Source organism: Oncorhynchus mykiss, chromosome 3 (genome assembly GCF_057628025.1).
Source record: "Oncorhynchus mykiss isolate SJ-2025 chromosome 3, ASM5762802v1, whole genome shotgun sequence".
NCBI classification, from domain to species: Eukaryota; Metazoa; Chordata; class Actinopteri; order Salmoniformes; family Salmonidae; genus Oncorhynchus; species Oncorhynchus mykiss.
In genome coordinates this window covers 21,851,023-21,872,952 of record NC_143024.1, presented here as the reverse complement: position 1 = coordinate 21,872,952, position 21,930 = coordinate 21,851,023, and the positions used below count along the sequence as shown (strand labels likewise).

Here is a 21,930-nt window from a genome sequence, read left to right as displayed (position 1 = left end):
TGTTGTCCTTAAGCCATTTTGCCACAACTTTAGAAGTATGCTTGGGGTCATTGTCCATTTGGAAGACCCATCTGCAACCAAGCTAAATAATAACACATAACACATCATTTCCTTCCTCATGAAGCCATCTATTTTGTGAAGTGCACCAGCCCCTCCTGCAGCAAAGCACCCCCACAACAGTTGGGATGGTGTTCTTCGGCTTGCAAGTGCCCTCCTTTTTCCTCCAAACATAACGATGGTCAATATGGCCAAACTGTTCTATTTTTGTTTCATCAGACCAGAGGACATTTCTCCAGTACGATCTTTGTCCCCATGTGCAGTTGCAAACCATAGTCTGTCTTTTGAGCAGCGGCTTCTTCCTTGCTGAGCGACCTTTCAGGTTGTGTCGATATAGGACTCGTTTTACTGTAGGTTTAGATCATTTTGTACCTGTTTCCTCCAGCATCTTCACAAGGTCCTTTGCTGTTGTTCTGGGATTGATTTGCACTTTTTGCACCAAAGTACGTTCATCTCTAGGAGACAGAACACGTCTCCTTCCTGAGCGGTATGACGGCTGCATGGTCCCATGGTGTTTAAACTTGTGTACTATTGTTTGTACAAATGAACGTGGCACCTTCAGACATTTGGAAATTGCTCCCAAGGATGAACCAGACTTGTGGAGGTCTACAATTTATTTTCTGAGGTCTTGGCAGATTTCTTTGGATTTTCCCATGATGTCAAGCAAAGAGGCACTGAATTTGAAGGTAGGCCTTGAAATACATCCACAGGTACACCTCCAATTGACTCAAATGATGTCAATTAGCCTATCAGAACTTCTAAAGCCATGGAATTTGGAATTTGGAATTTTCCAAGCTGTTTAAAGGCACAGTCAACTTAGTGTATGTAAACTTCTGACCCACTGGAATTGTGATACAGTGAATTATAAGTGAAATAATCTGTCTGTAAACAATTGTTGGAAACATTACTTTTGTCATGCACAAAGTAGATGTCCTATCCGACTTGCAAAAACTATTATTTGTTAACCAGAAATGTGTGGAGTGGTTGAAAAATGAGTTTTAATGACTTCAACCTAAGTGTTTGTACACTTCTGACTTCAACTGTATATATATATATATATATATATATATATATATATATATATACAGTTGAAGTCAGAAGTGTACAAACACTTAGGTTGGAGTCATTAAAACTCATTTTTCAACCACTCGTGGTTGATATATATATATATATATATATATATATATATATATATATATATATATATATATATATATTACATATAATTAAGCATAATGATTATGGCTTTGGATTGCAGGAAAAAGCATTTTCAGGTATTTGAAAAATTCTAAATTCTCCAACTTCAGGACGAGGGACCTAGCCCCCCTCCGGACCACCCCCCCCAGCCATCTTTTAGTCATTTGTGCCCCCTCTAATTTTTGGGGTACATGACACCCCTGCTGGGCCATGTAAAGGTCTGCAGATATTAAGCAAATAGTACTGCCAGACCACAATTTGTCAGACATTACCAAACATCAGAGTGGTCAGTGTGGATCTTTGAAGTGACACACCTGTATCCCCGGGGGCCTTGCGCAATCTCAACGTATTTTGTTAATAAGACAAGACAGTTTTTATGACCGTTGCATCATCATGTCATCCCAGTGTATTTAGATCTATGACAATAGATCATCAGAGAGAATCATCAGAGAGAATCCTAGTAGGATGCAGTTCCAGCCAGTGAACAGCAGGCAGCAGTACGTAAGGTGCTATCTGTCATCGGTTGCTTTTCCTGTTCTTTATCTTCTCCATTTGGCTGTATCTTCTATTTGCATACCTAATCCCCTTTAAAAAAAGAGTGATTTACAGGAGCAATTAGGTTAAAGTGCCATTTTCGAGGGCACATATTGTTCCCCTAGTTGGCTTGGGGATTTGATCCTGCAAGCTTTTGGTTATTGGCCCAATGCTCTTAACCACTAGGCTACATGCTGCCCTACGCAGGGCTTGTCCTCTTCACCCTCACCCCAACCACCTCCCATGCTCCCCCTTTTCCTCTATCCATCCATCCCTCCTCCCCCCTCACCTCATCCTGCCCCGCACCCTGTGTGTTTGATTGGATTCCGTCATGCAGTTGGTGACAAAGTTTGGCCCTCCGGAGGCCCCATAGTCGCGGCGCAGTGCCACCGCCCCGTGGGTCAGTATGGACACGCCCCGGGCGATCCTCATGCGGGGCTTGTCCTTCCAGCCCTGCGGACGCACGGCGAACAGGGCCCTGGGGAGACCCTCCATGCCAAGGCCGGACAGGGCTGGCCCCACAGCGAACCACATGTGAGAGGGTCCAGCCTGACCCGCGGCCCAGGCTGCTTTAAACACCAGCTCGGCCTCCTCCTGGGAACAGTAGAGCAGACGTACCTGGTGGAGGGGAATACAGGGGAGGATGAGAGGGGAGATACATGGGTACATCGTGAGATAAGGGGAGACAGGGAGAGAGAGAGACAGAAGGCTGGAGAGAGAGAGGGCGAGGGCGAGGGGCAGAACAGCAGACTACCTGGAGGAGTAGAATACAGGGGAGGAGGGGGAGACAGACATATACAATAGTGATATACGTAAAGGCCAAGGGTCAAGGGAGACAGATAGGAGGAAGGGGAGGGAGAGATGGAGAGACAGAGGTTGCTAGAGGAGGGGAAGAGGAGAGGAGAGATATACAGGTTATGTAGTGAGATTAGGGCCATGGGATATGGAGGGAGGCAGAGAGATAGAGATAGAGAGAGAGAGAGAGAGAGAGAGAGAGAGGGAAGGAAGGAGCAACAAGACTCTCCTATAGATGAAAGACAAAGCTATACTAACTAGTGAGGTGAGGGTTAAAGGATAGAAGCTGAAGGAGGACAGGAGGGAGAGATGGCAGGAGGAGTAAGGGGGAGGGGGAAGACAGGAGGAGTAAGGAGGAGGGGGAGAAGGTGGGAGAAGGCAGAAGGAGTATGGAGGAGGGGGAAGACAGGAGGAGTAAGGAGGAGGGGGAGAAGACAGGAGGAGGAAGGAGGAGGGGGAGAAGACAGGAGGAGTAAGGAGGAGGGGGAGAAGACAGGAGGGGTAAGGAGGGGGGAGAAGACAGGGGGGGTAAGGAGGATGGGGAAGACAGGAGGAGTAAGGAGGATGGGGAGAAGACAGGAGGAGTAAGGAGGAGGGGGAGAAGACAGGAGGAGTAAGGAGGAGGGGGAGAAGACAGGAGGAGTAAGGAGGAGGGTGGGAAGACATGAGGAGTAAGGAGGAGGGGGAAAAGACAGGAGGAGTAAGGGGAGGGGGAGAAGAAAGGAGGAGTAAGGAGGATGGGGAAGACAGGAGGAGTAAGGAGGATGGGGAAGACAGGAGGAGTAAGGAGGATGGGGAGAAGAAAGGGGGAGTAAGGAGGAGGGGGAGAAGACAGGAGGAGTAAGGGGGAGGGGGAGAAGACAGGAGGAGTAGGGAGGAGGGGGAGAAGACAGGAGGAGTAAGGAGGAGGGGGAGAAGACAGGAGGAGTAAGGGGGAGGGGGAGAAGACAGGAGAAGACAGGAGGAGGGGGAGAAGGCAGGAGGAGTAAAGGGGAGGGGGAGAAGAAAGGAGGAGTAAGGAGGATGGGGAAGACAGGAGGAGTAAGAAGGAGGGGGAGAAGACAGGAGGAGTAAGAAGGAGGGGGAGAAGACAGGAGGGGTAAGGAGGATGGGGAGAAGACAGGGGGAGTAAGGAGGATGGGGGAGAAGACAGGAGAAGACAGTGGGGGTAAGGAGGATGGGGAAGACAGGAGGAGTAAGGAGGATGGAGAAGACAGGAGGAGTAAGGAGGAGGGGGAGAAGACAGGAGGAGTAAGGAGGGGGAGAAGACAGGAGGAGTAAGGAGGAGGGGAGAAGACAGGAGGAGTAAGGAGGAGGGGGGAAGACAGGAGGAGTAAGGGGGAGGGGGAGAAGACAGGAGGAGTAGGGAGGAGGGGGAGAAGACAGGAGGAGTAAGGAGGAGGGGGAGAAGACAGGAGGAGTAAGGGGGAGGGGGAGAAGACAGGAGAAGACAGGAGGGGTAAGGAGGATGGGGAAGACAGGAGGAGTAAGGAGGAGGGGGAGAAGACAGGAGAAGACAGGAGGAGGGGGAGAAGGCAGGAGGAGTAAGGAGAGAAGTAAGAGCTGATGTTACTGCTGTGTTTATGAGCATACTAATGACAGACAGTAGGAGATGACACATATGTGTTAATGAGTTTGAGCATGACGAAGGAGGGAGACAATATGACAGTGGGGGGTAGAGAGAGAGACAGAGGGATGGGGAGAATGAGAGAAGGGAGGGGGTCTAAAGAGCAAACACACCTGAGGGAAAATGGGAGAGGTTAAACGCTGACATATGTAATTAAAAGCAGCAGAGTCTTGGGAGATAGGGAGGGAGGGGGAGAGATGGGGGAGAGAGGGAGAGAGAGAATGGAGTACAGTATTGAGAAGGGAAGTATCAAGCAGATTAGTCACTCGTGGGAGAAAAGGGGGGATGAGAGAGGGAAGTGATGGGGGATGGGGGATGGGGGAGAAGAGAAAAAAGAGGCAGACATATTTTGGTAAAATCAGGCCCTGGGGAGATAAGATATATAGTAACAGCAGGGGAGTAGGGAGAGAGAGAGAAGGAGAGAAAGAGAGAGTGAAAGGGAGGGATGGATGGAGAGAGAGAGAAGGAGAGAAAGAGAGAGCGATAGCGAGGGATGGATGGAGAGAGAGAGAAGGAGAGAAAGAGAGAGCGATAGGGAGGGATGGATGGAGAGAGAGAGAAGGAGAGAAAGAGAGAGCGAAAGGAGGGATGGATGGAGAGAGAGAGAAGGAGAGAAAGAGAGAGCGAAAGGGAGGGATGGATGGAGAGAGAGAGGGAGAGAAAGAGAGAGCGATAGGGAGGGATGGATGGAGAGAGAGAGAAGGAGAGAAAGAGAGAGTGTGCGATAGGGAGGGATGGATGGATGGGGAGAGAGAAGGAGAGAAAGAGAGAGCGATAGAGAGGGATGGATGGATGGGGAGAGAGAGAGCAAAAGGGAGGGATGGATGGAGAGAGAGAGAAGGAGAGAAAGAGAGCGATAGGGAGGGATGGATGGAGAGAGAGAGAAGGAGAGAAAGAGAGAGCGATAGGGAGGGATGGATGGAGAGAGCGAGAAGGAGAGAAAGAGAGAGCGATAGGGAGGGATGGATAGAGAGAGAGAGAAGAGAGAAAGAGAGAGCGAAAGGGAGGGATGGATGGAGAGAGAGAAGGAGAGAAAGAGAGAGCGATAGGGAGGGATGGATGGAGAGAGAGAGAAGGAGAGAAAGAGAGAGCGATAGGGAGGGATGGATGGAGAGAGAGAGGGAGGACGAGAGCACAGTAGATCTCTCCAACAATGCCACAATTGCTGAGGAAGGGAGAAACAGGGTGGAGAAGGTTTTAAGGGGGTGAGATAGGGGAAACACGGTTAAGTGAAATGCTGACAGATACTGGGAGAGAAAGGGGAGAGGGGGACTAGCAGAATGGGAGAAAGGGGAGGGGTTTAGTATAGGGTAGAATAGATAAGGACAGAGGAAGGAAAAATAGTTATAGAGAGAGGCAGGGATGAAGGGAGTGGAGGAGACAGAGAATTAAGAATTTTGAGAATTGTGCCTTCATTGAATTTTGAACTGTAATGGCTTGGCAAAACAATCCAGCCCGGATGCCAATAAACCTCCAGTGAATTGGAGAGAGAGAGAGAGAGAGAGAGAGAGAGAGAGAGAGAGAGAGAGAGAGAGAGAGAGAGAGAGGGGGGCGAGAGAGAGAGAGGGGCGAGAGAGAGAGAGAGAGAGAGAGAGAGAGAGAGAGAAATGGAGAGGAAGAGAGAGAGCGAAATGGATATAAAGACAAATAAGCAGAGGCAGAAGCAGAAAGAGAGGGGGAGAAAGAGAGAGCTATTTAAGTGGAAATGGATCCTGTGCACCTGCGTTAGCCCCACACACTGTTGAATACACATTGAGAGAGAACAGCAGGAAAAAAAAGGGACAGAAGCAGATAGAGTCTTTAATGCAAACACACACTGTCACTGAGCAGACAGACACAAGCACTGATTATCACTGGGAGAGCGAGAAAGAGAGGGGAAACACAGCGAGAAAAGGAGAGAGAGTGGGTGAAGAGAGAGGGGAAGGCAGAGGAGGGATGAGAGAGAGCAATAAGGGAGGGGAGAGAAGCAGAGAAAAGGGGAGGGTTAGGGTTAATGCACTGCGCATAGGCAGCCCGCTGCGGGCACTATGTTATATTAACAGTGACACCAGCCGAGAGGAGCCTAAGGAATCCAATCCAATACACACACACACACACATACACACACACACACATACACACACACACACACACACACACACACACACACACACACACACACACACACACACACACACACACACACACACACACACACACACACACAGGGAGACAGAGCTGCAGTGGCCATGCTGAGACATTTGAGACACTGAGACCCAGACTGAACCAACCCAACAGAGAGCAGTGGTGTTCAGTATGTCTACAGGCAAAGAGACATGCTGCGGAGAGAGGGAGAATGAAGGAGGGAGGGAGGAATTCAGCTTGAGAGACAGTTTTGAAAAGAAAGGAAAATAGAATGAAGGAGCAAAGGGAGAGAGAAAGAACGGGCACACACTAGTCATGAAGGGATGGAGTGATGAGAAGAACAGAGGGATAGAGGAGAGAGAGGAGAGAGAGCCACAGGGACAGAGGGAGAGAGGAAGAAGGAGGAGGAACCCAGCCAACCCAGCCAGCCACATGGAGTCTCATGGCCACTCAGTAACACTTCCTCCCCCTTTTCTCCCCCTCCCCCCCTCCCTCCCCCCTGTCTCACCTGCGCCTCGTTCTCCTTGAGCAGCCTGCGCGTGCGTGCCCCTCCCGGGTCGTCCGTCACGTTCAGCATGACCACGCTCTTCTTCTCCCAGCCGATGAACGAGCCGTCCGTCAGGCCGTCCACCACCGACAGGAAGTCCTGGTAGCCATGGTGACGGGTGGACACCACTGAGAAGGTGGTCCAGTCGTACTCCTCTAGTATTTTGAAGATGACCTCCAGCTGGAGGCTGGTGGATGAGCTGAACTGGAGGAAGATGGAGCCTGACTCCTGCAGTAGAGGAGCACACCTTAAAGTTCTATAGACACAGGCAAGCACACGGGACAGAACGCTGCCAAACAGGAAGCACAACATCAGCTTTCCTCTAGGAGGTCTAGGAGTAGAGCACCTTCTCCACTTCAAAACAGCTCAACACGTTGCTGTTGTTTTTTTATCACTGAACGGGACCCCTGTAATACCTCCGTTTCACAGCGTTGTCTCCCGTTTTACACCTTCTGAACACAACCCAGCATTGAGGATGAAGGGGTTTTCTGGGGTTCTGATTTGGTTAGGATTTGGGTTGGGTAAACTGATCCTACAGTGTAGATATGTGTCTATGGGTAAACTCTGCCCAGAGCCAGAATGCAGCCCAAAGGTGTTTAGAATAAGCCTCACTGGTAAATTGAATAGCAAATATGTTAGCATGCCATATTATCGCAATCCCTAACCCATTAACTATTTTTGAAGAATTGTTAACATTCATCAATCCAGATCTAGCAGGATATGATGTCTTTTAAGGTAAGGATTTAGAGACAGTCAGCTGATCCTAGATCTACACTGCCTTCTGAAATATTCAACCCGTTGACATTTTCCACGTTTTGTTACATTACAGCTTTTTTCTCAAATGGATTAAATAAAAATTGTGCCTCATCAATCTACACACAGACCATCTCTACAAAGAACTACAACTCCCATGACTATCCGATGTCTGTTCAGGGTGAAGAGGCATACTGGGGGTTGAAGTTTTCATGGGACGGCTACAGTGGTAGAGTAAAAGCAGGCTAAAACACAGAAGATGATTGTTGAGTGAAGTCTCCAATGACCGCTGGATCTAGTCTTTTCCACAGATTTGGATTACATTTAGATGGGAGTGTGTGTGTGTGTGTGTGGGGGGGGGGTCTTCAAAGGAAGGGCATCAAAGAGGTTTGAATGCATTCCTCAGGAGTTAAACAGTTATTTGTAAAAACAAATGTATTGGTGTTGTTTTTTCTAGCTACTAGGCAGGATGCATGTCTGAAACGTTTTAATTTACACACATATACTGTAAATAACGCAACCCCCTCTCTTTCTCTCTCTCTCTCTCTCTCAAGTGTTTTATTGGCATGGGAAACATATGTTCACATTGCCAAATCAAGTGAAATAGATAATAAACGAAAGTGTAATAAACAATATAAAATGATCAGTAAACATAACACTCACAAAGGTTTCAGAGGAATAATGACATTTCAGATGCCATATTATGGCTATATACAGTGTTATAACGATGTGCAACTTGTTAAAGTACAAAAGGGAAAAATAATTCTACATAAATATGGGTTGTACTGTATGTTCTCTTTCTCTCTCTCTCTCTCTCTCTCTCTCTCTCTCTCTCTCTCTCCCATCCACACACACACACACACACACACACACACACACGCACACACACACACACACACACACACACACACACACACACACACACACACGGATAGTTGTGACACATCCGAGGGACAGCTGTAGTAGCAGCCCAGTTTGGTGCCATTTACAGGTCAAACACAGCAGTGTCTCAGGATGTTTGACTCAGCTTCTTATAGCACACTGTCCCCAACACCAACCCCTATACCCCAATCCCTATACCCTGACCCCTATACCCCAACCCCTATACCCCAACTCCTATACCCCAACCACTATACCCCAACTCCTATACCACAACCACTATACCCCAACCCCTATACCCCAACACCAACGCAATTACCCTAACCCCTACGCCCCAACACCAACCCTATACCCCAACCCCTTTACCCCAACACCAACAAAATTACCCCAACCCCTATACCCCAACCCCTATACCCCAACACCAACCCTATACCCCAACTTTATACCCCAACACCAACCCTATACCCCAACCACAATACCCAAACACCAACACTATACCCCAAATCCAACCCAAAACCAACACCAACCCTATACCCCAACACCAACCCTATACCCCAACCCTATACCCCAACACCAACCCTATACCCCAGTCCAATACCCCAACACCAAACCTATACCCCAACACCAACCCTATACCCCAACCCTATACCCCAACACCAACCCTATACCCCAGTCCAATACCCCAACACCAACACCAACCCTATACCCCAACACCAACCCTATACCCCAAAACCAACCCAACCCCTATACCTAACACCAACGCTATATCCCAACACTATTCCTCAACCTAACCCAACCCCTATACCCCAACCCTATACCCCAACACCAACCCTATACCCCAAATCCAACCCAACACCAACACCAACCCTATACCCCAACACCAACCCTATACCCCAACCCTATACCCCAAATCCAACCCAACACCAACACCAACCCTATACCCCAACACCAACCCAATACCCAGACACCAACCCTATACCCAAAACCAACTCTATACCCCAAAACCAACCCTATACCCCAAAACCAACCCAAACCCTATACCTAACACCAACACTATATCCAAACACTATACCTCAACCTAACCTAACCCAACCCCTATACCCCAACCCTATACCCCAACACCAACCCTATACCCCAACACCAACCCTATATCCCAACACCAACCCTATACCCCCACACCAACCTTATACCCCAACCACTATACCTCAACCTAACCCAACCCCTATACCCCAACCCTATACCCCAACACCAACCCTATATCCCAACACCAACCCTAAACCCCAAAACCAACCCAAACCCTATACCTAACACCAACGCTATATCCCAACACTATACCTCAACCTAACCCAACCCCTATACCCCAACCCTATACCCCAACCCAACCACTATACCCCAACACCAACTCCATACCCCAACCCTATATCCCAACACCAACCCCTATATCCCAACACTAACCCTATACCTCAACCCAACGCAACCCCTATACCCCAACACCAACCATATACCTCAACCCAACCCAACCCCTATACCCTACCACCAATCATATACCTCAACCCAACCCCTATTCCCCAACACCAACCATATACCTCAACCCAACCCAACCCCAATACCCTACCACCAATCATATACCTCAACCCAACCCCTATACCCCATCACGAACATTATACCTCAATCTAACCCCAACCCCTATACAAAACCCAACCCCTATACCCAGAACCAACCCAAACCCTATACCCCAACACAAACACCAACCCTATACCTCAACCTAACCCCAACCCAACCCCTATATCCCTACCCAACTCTTGGAAAAAGGGTTCCGAAAGGGTTCTTCGGCTGACCCCATAGAATAACCCTTTTTGGTTCCAGGTAGAACTATTTTTGGTTCTAGGTAGAACTCCTTTGGGTTCCCTCTGTGAAAAGAGTTCTACATTAAACTCATAAGTGTTCTACCTGAAACCAAAAGGGTTCTTCAAGGGGTTCTCCAATGGGGACAGCTGAAAACCCTTATAGGTTCTAGATAGCACCTTTTTTCTGAGAGTGTATACCCCAACACCAACCCCTATACCCCAACCCATCCCCCACACCCATACATAATCCCTATCCCAGCCCAGACCCCCTGTCCTCCATCCAGCAGCTACCAATCATGATTCTGAGCATTCCGCATCCTCATATCCATCCCAGGACTATGGTCAATTCTCGGTCACTTCAAGAGATAAATTGAAATACAGTTCTGGAATATTGTTCAAGTACTTCATGAATTGACTGAATTGAAATTGATTATTTGACCTCCCCATCCATCCAGTTCTAACCAGTCCAAATGAGAGATGTCGGGGGGAGAGAGATGGGGGGAGAGAGAGATGGAGGGGAAAGAGAGAGAGAGAACACTGTATATATATATATACATAATATGACATTTGAAATGTCTTTATTGTTTTGAAATTTCTGTATGTGTAATGTTTACTTTTAATTTGTATTGTTTATTTAACTTTTGTATATTATCTACCTCACTTGCTTTGGCAATGTTAACACATGTTACCCATGCCAATAAAGCCCCTTGAATTGAATTGAATTGAATTGAGAGAGAGGAGAGAGAGAGAGAGAAAAAGAGAAAGAGAAAGAGAGAGAGAGATGGGACACGGGTGTAAGGTCTGTGAAGCCTGCTGAGTTAGACCAGGTGGCAGGATCATCCACTTAATCCTACCAGAGATTTCTCTCTCTAACCCTGATTCTCTCTCTCTCTGTGTGTCTCTCTCTGCATGCTGGGAGTGATTTGTGCATGCTGGGAATTGTTTGAGTGAAGGAGTGCGTGTGTTGTGGAGAGTTAGATATTCACAACTTTCTTTCGGTTTGCTATTTCTTGGTGGCATTTTTTTGGTTTTCTTCTGTGCATGATTAAGGTTATTATTTTTACTTTTTTTGTTGTGGTAGAATTAAGTTTTTTGTTTTTCGTATCGAAATTACCCTGATTTTGGCGGGGATGGCAGCCCGAATGGGGATGCCGTCCCTGTCACTTCGGCACGGTTTTAGGTGTGTTACTGAAGCTACTGTCACGGTGGAGGAGTTTCTGGTCGCCGTAGGAGAGAAGGTAGGCTATGAGAATATTGCTTATGCATCCCGGATGAATAAAGCTGTGGTGGTATTTCTTAAAGAAGAGTGTCTGGTTGATCGGATGGTTGAGCATGGTGTACTTCTTAAAGAAGAGTGTCTGGTTGATCGGATGGTTGAGCATGGCGTACTTCTTAAAGAAGAGTGTCTGGTTGATCGGATGGTTGAGCATGGTGTACTTCTTAAAGGAATGTTTATTCAAGTTACGCCGCTTTTTTCTCCGTCAACAAGGGTAACGATTTCAAATGTACCACCGTTTATTCCAAATGAGCTATTGGAGCGCGAGTTATTGCGCTTTGGGAAGTTCGCCAGTTCAATTAAGGTTGTTCCGTTGGGTTGCAAACACCCGGGGTTGAAACAGGTAATGTCATTTCGGCGACAGGTGTTTGTTTTTGGACTCACCGGAGCAGACTTTAGAGTTATCGTTTAAAGTCAAGTATGACAATAGATTGTATATGGCTTATGCTAGTACGGGTAGTCAACGGTGTTTTGAGTGTGGGGATGTTGGTCATAAGCGACATGCTTGCCCGAAAAGGGAGAAGGCAGAGGGTGGGGCGCAGGTGGTCATCGTAACGCCTGGGCCCACTGATGTAGGGAGAGGTGGGCCGACAGCGGCAGAGCAGCCACAAGCACCTGGTGCTGAGGAACAAGTTATCCGTGTTGAGGGCACGGGGTTGCAACTTGTATTAGAGGGAAATGTTATGCTACAGAAAAGTATTGTTGTAGAAGGTAAGGATGTATCTGAAGAGCCAGTTCCTCAGACTGGTGAGCAGGTGCCCAGTATGAGTGCTGGGGTAAAGGAGGGGATTCATGTGGAGCTAGGCTCCCAGGTAGTGGAGGAGATGCCCACTACGAGTAATGAGGTTTAGGAGGGTTTTCATGTGGAGCTAGGCTCCCAGGTAGTGGAGGAGATGCCCACTACGAGTGCTGGGGTTCATGTAGAGCTAGGCTTCCAGGTAGTGGAGGAGATGCCCACTACGAGTAATGAGGTACAGGAGGGTTTTCATGTGGAGCTAGGCTCCCAGGTAGTGGAGGAGATGCCCACTACGAGTAATGAGGTACAGGAGGGTTTTCATGTGGAGCTAAGCTCCAAGGTAGTAGAGGAGATGCCCACTACGAGTGCTGGGGTTCATGTGGAGCTAGGCTAAGAGTTAGTGGAGGAGATGCCCACTATGAGTAGTGATGTTCAGGTGGGGCTAGTCTCCCAGGTAGTGGAGGAGATGCCTGGTACGAGTGATGAGGTGCAAGTGGGGAGTGTTGAAAGGGATGTGGTAGAGGGGAGTCAGTTGTCTGTGCTCTCAGCTGAGGATCAGGAGAATGATATGGATATGATATGATGATATGATATGGATATCTCTTTAGATATTACAACTGCTGGCGAGGACTCCGTTTATGATCTAGAGGAGGTAAATTATTTTTTGGATCAGACTTTTGGGAAATCTGTCAAATTGGCAGATTATTTTGATGTTGATAAGTTTGTGAGGTCAGCTGTGATGTTACAGAAGACGGTGGGGTTAGACCAATTGAGTGAGAAGAAGCGATTACGCTTGAGGAAATGTATTACTGCTGTTTCAGCAGCAAAAGGTGGTGGGAAATGTGTTCAGGTTAAGAGAAGAAAGAAAAATAATGATGATGATCATGCTTCATAGGGTGTCTTTTTTCTCGTTGGTTTCTCTGTGGTTTCTTCTGCTTTTCTTTTCTCTTTTCTATATGGAGGTACTAAGGGTAGGTTCTCTCAATATTAATGGGGGAAGGGACAGGAATAAGAGGGCTTGGGTATTAGAAGTAATAAAACAGAAAAGGCTTAATGTAGTTTTCCTACAGGAGACACACAGTGATGAGGAAAATGAGGTTGAGGGGCAGCATGTACTCAGTCATGGTACTAATTTCAGTGCTGGGGTGGCAATCTTGTTTTCCTCAGGCTTAGGGGTGACTGTGGTATCTACAACAGAGATTGTCAAGGGTCGGGTTTTATTGGTCAAGGTGGATGTTATGGGGTTTCTGTTTGTTTTTTTGAATGTTTATGCTCCGAATGAGGGTACAGAGCGTATTGCTATATTTGATCAAATAAAGGAAACCTTAAGACAGTGTGACCAAGAGGGGTGTATGGTTTTAGGGGGTGACTGGAACTGGACAGTGGATTTTACTGTTGATCGCACCGCTGAAGAACCTCACCTGCGGTCAGCCACTTGCCTGTCTGGCCTATTAACTGAGCTTGAGCTTTCTGATGTGTGGAGAGTAAGAAATGCAAAAGTTAGGCAGTACACATGGCTAAAAATGAATGAAGGTCGTGTCAGTGCAGCAAGGTTAGACAGGTTGTATGTATCTGATCACTACTGTAGTAGGGTTGGAAAGTGTGCCATTACTCCTGTGGGTTTCTCTGATCATCATATTGTTACTGTTGATATTCACTTGTCCTGTCCACGACGGTCATCGCCTTACTGGTATTTTAATGTTAAATTGTTACATGATGTCATGTTTTGTGACAGGTTTTTGTTGTTTTGGGAAAAATGGAGGGGTATAAAAGGGAATTTTGAGTCCTTGAGACAATGGTGGGAGGTTGGGAAGGCCCAAATACAAGTTTTTTGTCAACAGTATACTGCTCTGTCTCAAATTGAGGTTAAAGAGACTATCAAGGCCCTTGAACAGGACATCAAATCTACTGAATTGAAGCTGCTCACTCAGAACGACCCTGGACTAGTCATGAACTTACAGGACAAGAGACATGAACTGAGGTCGTTTCTGCATGAAAGAGTGAAGGGTGCCTTGATTAGGTCTCGTTTCGCTTCCCTCAAGGATATGGATGCTCCTAGCGCTTTTTTTTTCAACCTAGGACAGTCGAAATTTCAACGCAAACAGATGGTCTGCCTTCGTCTCCCTGATGGGAAGGTGACCACGAATGATATTGAAATGCGTCAACATGCCGTGGATTCTTACTCATCCCTTTATAAGGCGGAGGATTGTGACTCTTTATGTACTGAACAGTTGTTACACGGTCTTCCTCAATTGGGACCTGAGCAGAGAGTCGCATTGGACGCTGATATTACACTGCAAGAGCTGTCCACAGCAGTTATGCAGCTCTCAACAGGCCGAGCCCCTGGCATCGATGGTTTACCATCTGAGTTTTATAAGCACTTTTGGGGGTCTATTGGGGAGGATTTTTATGAAGTGCTGTGTGAATCTTTTCATGAGGGTTCTCTTCCTGTATCCTGTCAACGTGCGGTGCTTTCACTGTTGCCAAAAAAGGGGGATTTGGCTCTCATAAAAAAATTGGAGACCTGTTGCCTTGCTGTGCGCAGAATACAAAATTGTTTCTAAATGTCTCTCAAACAGGTTGAAAGAGTATCTGGGATTGTTGATTCACAAGGACCAGTCCTACTGTGTACCTGATCGATCTATTGTTGACAACTTGTTTCTGATAAGAGATGTTTTAGACATTTGTAAACTGTCTGATGTAAATGTGGGTTTACTTTCTTTGGATCAGGAGAAGGCTTTTGATCGTGTGGACCACCAGTACTTGTTTAAAACAATGAAATTTTTGGGTTTGGGGATGTTTTTCTGTCTTGGGTGAATTTACTGTATGCTGGAGCCTCGTGTATGGTGAAGGTTGGTGGTGGTTTGAGTTGCCCCATCCCTGTCGGAAGGGGCATCAGGCAGGGATGCCCAATTTCAGGGCAGTTATATAGTCTGGCGATTGAACCAATGCTTTGTTTTTTAAGAGCGAAGCTTACTGGTTTCTCTGTGCCAGGTGTAATGAAGGGTCCCACGATAGCACTGTCTGCGTATGCAGATGACGTGATCGTTTTTATTACAGGGGGTGAGGATGTTAAGGTTCTCTCAAACACTTGTAAAGGTGTATGAGGGGGCCTCCTCAGCCTCCTCAGCTAGAGTCAATTGGGGAAAGAGTGAAGCGCTGTGGGCAGGTCAGCTTCAGATGGGGTCCGCTCCACGGTTACCAGGGGGGCTACAGTGGGGCAGAGATGGAATGAAGACTGGGAGTTTTTCTAGGCTCCGATGTCTTTCAGAAAAATAACTGGGAGGGTGTAGTGGAGAAAGTGTGTGCTAGACTGTCAAGGTGGAAATGGGTGTTGCCCCAGCTGTCCTATAGGGGACAGGTCCTGGTAGCTAATAATCTTGCTGCTTCTACCCTGTGGCACAGACTAATGATTTTACAGGAACCAAAGGGTCTGATACAAGAGCTTCAGAGGACCCTTGACAATTTCTTCTGGTCTGGACAACACTGGATCAAAGCTGCAGCCCTGTATCTGCCACTGCATGAGGGTGGGCAAGGCCTGGTGGACATTTCCTCTAGGATCACAGCTTTCCGGCTCCAAGCAGCCCAGAGATTGTTGTACAGAGACTGTTCTAGCTGGGTCGAAAGAGCCTACATATTGATGAGGAGAGCGGGCTGTTTGGGCTTAGACAAACATCTTTTACTCTTAAAGCTGGAGGGGGGTGATTTGACTGGCCTGACTCCATTTTATGAGTCTGTTATGCAGGCTTGGAGAGTCTTTGTCAAGTCCCGTAAGACCGGCACGCCACCAGGGATGTGGCTTTTTGAAGAGCCTCTTTTTCATAACACTGCCATCCAGTCCCATGTTCTGGGTTCAGCTAGCCTACGTTCATGCCTATTAGGCATGGGGTGTACCAAGCTGGGTCATCTGATGCGGAGCAGGAGCAGATTGGAGGAGCTGAGAGAAAGAGCGGGGATCCGATCATCTCGCCTACTGAGGAAGGTCGTCGATGAGGTCTGCGACTCCTTGCCAGTGCTTCATCTGCAGTATGTGACTGACATTTCCAATTCTGATCGGTGGAAGGAGGGTCTGGATTATGTGTTCCCTGCACTGATTGTTAGTGCTGCGATGGGGGCATTTGAGGAGGACGCGGGGATGCTGCTTTCCTTCGAAACCCCGGAGCTGGGGGAGTTCAAGGAGGTGGGAAAGAAGGCTATGTACAGAACATGTGTGAAGGAGTCCCATGCCTCTTCCCTGGAAGGGGTAAAAATCGACGAGGTCGGCGGATGTGCTTGGTCCAGGTGCTTCTCCAAAAGGCTGTTGGCGATCATTATATAAACTGCCTATTGATAAGAGGACAGCTGACCTCCAATGGATAATACATGGAGCTATAGCCACCAACAAGCATCTGGTACACCTGGACCCTACTGTTGGGGAGGAGTGTCCATTCTGTGCTGAGTATGAATCTCTGGCACATCTGTTTTTACTGTGTCCCAGGTTGGTTGGGATGATTGAACTGATCACTGATTGGTTCTCAATGTTGGGAGAGGTTTTCTCTTCCCAACTGTATATATTTGGGCCAAAGTACAGGTTCAGTCAAAAGGGTGTAGTTGTGTTGCTTAATTTTGTGTTAGGGGCAGCAAAATTAGCGCTATGGAAGACCCGAAAGAACAGCATTTGGGGACAGGGGTCTGTGGATGTGGTGGGAATGCTGGAGGGAATGTTGGCAGCGAGACGAGACTTTACCCCTGTATCTCTCTTCCTAACCCTGTAGCTCTCTTCCTAACCCTGTATCTCTCTTTGTAAACCTGTATCTCTCATTCTAACCATGTATCTCTTTTTTAACCCTATTTCTCTGTTTCCAAACCTGTATTCTCTCTTCCTAACCCTGTATCTCTCTTTCTAAACCCATATCTCTCTTCCTAACCATGTATCTCTCTTTCTAAACCTGTATCTCTCTTTCTAACCCTGTATCTCTCTTGCTAACCCTGCATTTCTCTTCCTAACCCTGTATTTCTCTTCCTAAAACTGTATCTCTTTCTAATCCTGTATCTCTCTTCCTAACCCTGTATTTCTCTTCCTAAACCTGTATCTCTTTCTAACCCTGTATCTCTCTTCCTAGCCCTGTATCTCTCTTCCTAACCCTGAATCTCTTTCTAAACCTGTATCTCTCTTCCTAACCTGTATCTCTCTTCCTAACCCTGTATCTCTCTTTCTAACCCTGTATCTCTCTTGCAACCCCTGTATTTCTCTTCCTAACCCTGCATCTCTCTTTCTAACCCTGTATCTCTCTTCCTAACCCTGTATCTCTCTTCCTAACCCTGAATCTCTTTCTAAACCTGTATCTCTCTTCCTAACCTGTATCTCTCTTCCTAACCCTGAATCTCTCTTCCTAACCCTGAATCTCTCTTCCTAACTCTGAATCTCTTTCTAAACCTGTATCTCTCTTTCTAAACATGTATCTCTCTTCCTAACCCTGTATCTCTCTTCCTAACCCTGTATATCTTCCTAAACCTGTAACTCTCTTCCTAACCTGTATCTCTCTTCCTAACCTGTATCTCTCTTCCTAACCTTTATCTCTCTTCCTAACCCTGAATCTCTCTTCCTAACCCTGAATCTCTCTTCCAAACCCAAAATCTCTTTTTAAACCTGTATCTCTCTTTCTAAACCTGTATCTCTCTTTCTAAACCCATATCTCTCTTCCTAACCATGTATCTCTCTTTCTAAACCTGTATCTCTCTTTCTAACCCTGTATCTCTCTTGCTAACCCTGCATTTCTCTTCCTAACCCTGTATTTCTCTTCCTAAAACTGTATCTCTTTCTAATCCTGTATCTCTCTTCCTAACCCTGTATTTCTCTTCCTAAACCTGTATCTCTTTCTAACCCTGTATCTCTCTTCCTAGCCCTGTATCTCTCTTCCTAACCCTGAATCTCTTTCTAAACCTGTATCTCTCTTCCTAACCTGTATCTCTCTTCCTAACCCTGAATCTCTCTTCCTAACCCTGAATCTCTCTTCCTAACTCTGAATCTCTTTCTAAACCTGTATCTCTCTTCCTAACCCTGTATCTCTCATTCTAACCCTGTATCTCTCTTCCTAACCCTGTATCTCTCTTCCTAAACCTGTATCTCTCTTCCTAACCCTGAATCTCTCTTCCTAACTCTGAATCTCTTTCTAAACCTGTATCTCTCTTCCTAACCCTGAATCTCTCTTCCAAACCCTAAATCTCTTTCTAAACCTGTATCTCTCTTTCTAAACCTGTATTTGTCTTTTTAACCCTGTATCTCTCTTTCTAAACCTGTATCTCTCTTTTTACCCCTGTATCTCTCTTTCTAAGCCTGTATATCTCTTCCTAACACTGTATCTCTCTTCCTAACCCTGTATCTCTCTTCCTAAACCTGTATCTCTCTTCCTAACCCTGAATCTCTCTTCCTAACTCTGAATCTCTTTCTAAACCTGTATCTCTCATTCTAACCCTGAATCTCTCTTCCTAACACTGAATCTCCCTCTAAACCTGTATCTCTCTTTCTAAACCTGTATTTGTCTTTTTAACCCTGTATCTCTCTTTCTAAACCTGTATCTCTCTTTTTACCCCTGTATCTCTCTTTCTAAACCTGTATATCTCTTCCTAACACTGTATCTCTCTTCCTAACCCTGTATCTCTCTTTCTAAACCTGGATCTCTCTTTCTAAACCTGTATCTCTCTTGCTAACCCTGTATCTCTTTTGCTAACCCTGTATCTCTCTTGCTAACCCTGTATCTCTCTTCCTAACCCTGTATTTCTCTTTCTAACCCTGTATCTCTCTTCCTAACCCTGTATCTCTCTTCCTAACCCTGTATCTCTCTTCCTAACCCTGTATCTCTTCCTAAACCTGTATCTCTCTTCCTAACCTGTATCTCTCTTCCTAACCTGTATCTCTCTTCCTAACCCTGAATCTCTCTTCCTAACCCTGAATCTCTCTTCCTAACTCTGAATCTCTTTCTAAACCTGTATCTCTCTTTCTAAACCTGTATCTCTCTTTTTACCCCTGTATCTCTCTTTCTAAACCTGTATCTCTCTTCCTAACCCTGTAACTCTCTACCTAACCCTGTATCTCTCTTTGTAAACCTGTATCTCTCATTCTAACCATGTAGCTCTTTTTTAACCCTATTTCTCTGTTTCCAAACCTGTATTCTCTCTTTCTAATCCTGTATCTCTCTTTCTAAACCTGTATCTCTCTTTCTAAACCCATTTCTCTCTTCCTAACCCTGTATCTCTCTTTCTAAACCTGTATCTCTCTTTCTAACCCTGTATCTCTCTTGCAACCCCTGTATTTCTCTTCCTAACCCTGCATCTCTCTTTCTAACCCTGTATCTCTCTTCCTAACCCTGTATCTCTCTTCCTAACCCTGAATCTCTTTCTAAACCTGTATCTCTCTTCCTAACCTGTATCTCTCTTCCTAACCCTGAATCTCTCTTCCTAACCCTGAATCTCTCTTCCTAACTCTGAATCTCTTTCTAAACCTGTATCTCTCTTCCAAACCCTAAATCTCTTTCTAAACCTGTATCTCTCTTTCTAAACATGTATCTCTCTTCCTAACCCTGTATCTCTCTTCCTAACCCTGTATATCTTCCTAAACCTGTAACTCTCTTCCTAACCTGTATCTCTCTTCCTAACCTGTATCTCTCTTCCTAACCTTTATCTCTCTTCCTAACCCTGAATCTCTCTTCCTAACCCTGAATCTCTCTTCCAAACCCAAAATCTCTTTTTAAACCTGTATCTCTCTTTCTAAACCTGTATCTCTCTTTCTAAACCCATATCTCTCTTCCTAACCATGTATCTCTCTTTCTAAACCTGTATCTCTCTTTCTAACCCTGTATCTCTCTTGCTAACCCTGCATTTCTCTTCCTAACCCTGTATTTCTCTTCCTAAACCTGTATCTCTTTCTAATCCTGTATCTCTCTTCCTAACCCTGTATCTCTCTTCCTAACCCTGAATCTCTTTCTAAACCTGTATCTCTCTTCCTAACCTGTATCTCTCTTCCTAACCCTGAATCTCTCTTCCTAACCCTGTATCTCTCTTTCTAAACCAGTATCTCTCTTTCTAAACCCATATCTCTCTTCCTAACCCTGTATCTCTCTTTCTAAACCTGTATCTCTCTTGCTAACCCTGTATTTCTCTTCCTAACCCTGTATTTCTCTTCCTAACCCTGTATTTCTCTTCCTAAACCTGTATCTCTTTCTAAACCTGTATCTCTCTTGCTAACCCTGTATTTCTCTTCCTAACCCTGTATCTCTCTTCCTAACCCTGTATTTCTCTTCCTAAACCTGTATCTCTTTCTAACCCTGTATCTCTCTTCCTAAACCTGTATCTCTTTCTAACCCTGTATCTCTCTTCCTAACCCTGTATCTCTCTTCCTAACCCTGTCTCTCTCTTCCTAACCCTGAATCTCTTTCTAAACCTGTATATCTCTTCCTAAACCTGTATCTCTCTTTCTAAATCCATATCTCTCTTCCTAACCCTGTATCTCTCTTTCTAAACCTTTATCTCTCTTTCTAACCCTGTATCTCTCTTGCTAACCCTGTATTTATCTTCCTAACCCTGTATCTCTCTTCCTAACCCTGTATCTCTCTTCCTAAACCTGTATCTCTCTTTCTAAATCCATATCTCTCTTCCTAACCCTGTATCTCTCTTTCTAAACCTGTATCTCTTTCTAACCCTGTATCTCTCTTCCTAACCCTGTATCTCTCTTCCTAACCCTGTATCTCTCTTCCTAACCCTGTATCTCTCTTCCTAACCCTGAATCTCTCTTCCAAACCCTAAATCTCTTTCTATAACCCTGGGTCTCTCTCTTACCCTGTATCTCACTTTCTATATCTCTCTTCCTAAACCTGTATCTCTTTTTTAACCCTGTATCTCTCTTTCTAAACCTGTATCTCTCTTTCTACCCCTGTATCTCTCTTTCTAAACCTGTATCTCTCTTCCTAACCCTGTAACTCTCTACCTAACCCTGTATCTCTCTTTGTAAACCTGTATCTTTCATTCTAACCATGTATCTCTTTTTTTAACCCTATTTCTCTGTTTCCAAACCTGTATTCTCTCTTCCTAACCCTGTGTCTCTCTTTCTAAAACTGTATCTCTCTTCCTAACCCTGAATCTCTCTTCCTAATCCTGAATCTCTTTCTAACCCTGTATCTCTCTTTCTAAACCTGTATCTCTCTTTCTAAACCCATATCTCTCTTCCTAACCCTGTATCTCTCTTTCTAAACCTGTATCTCTCTTTCTAACCCTGTATCTCTCTTGCTAACCCTGTATCTCTCTTCCTAACCCTGTATTTCTCTTCCTAAACCTGTATCTCTTTCTAACCCTGTATCTCTCTTCCTAACCCTGTATCTCTCTTCCTAACCCTGAATCTCTTTCTAAACCTGTATCTCTCTTCCTAACCTGTATGTCTCTTTTTAACCCTGAATCTCTCTTTCTAAACCTGTATCTCTCTTCCTAACCCGGTATCTCTCATTCTAACCCTGAATCTCTCTTCCTAACACTGAATCTCTTTCTAAACCTGAATCTCTCTTTCTAAACCTGTATCTCTCTTTTTAA

The 21,930-nt window shown here is 45.8% G+C and overlaps 1 protein-coding gene across 1 annotated transcript in view; it reads right to left on the bottom strand.

The window, feature by feature from the left end:
* The window catches only part of grin2db (glutamate ionotropic receptor NMDA type subunit 2D b), a 121,088-nt gene that overhangs the window by 75,409 nt on the left and 23,749 nt on the right, over nt 1-21,930 (bottom strand). Inside the window, exons 3-4 of the mRNA XM_090224934.1 lie at nt 6,843-7,109; nt 2,078-2,406 (exon numbers count right to left, since the gene is read on the bottom strand). Coding sequence (XP_090081060.1) covers nt 2,078-2,406; nt 6,843-7,109 — 596 coding nt within the window. The remainder of the gene's footprint in view (nt 1-2,077; nt 2,407-6,842; nt 7,110-21,930) is intronic.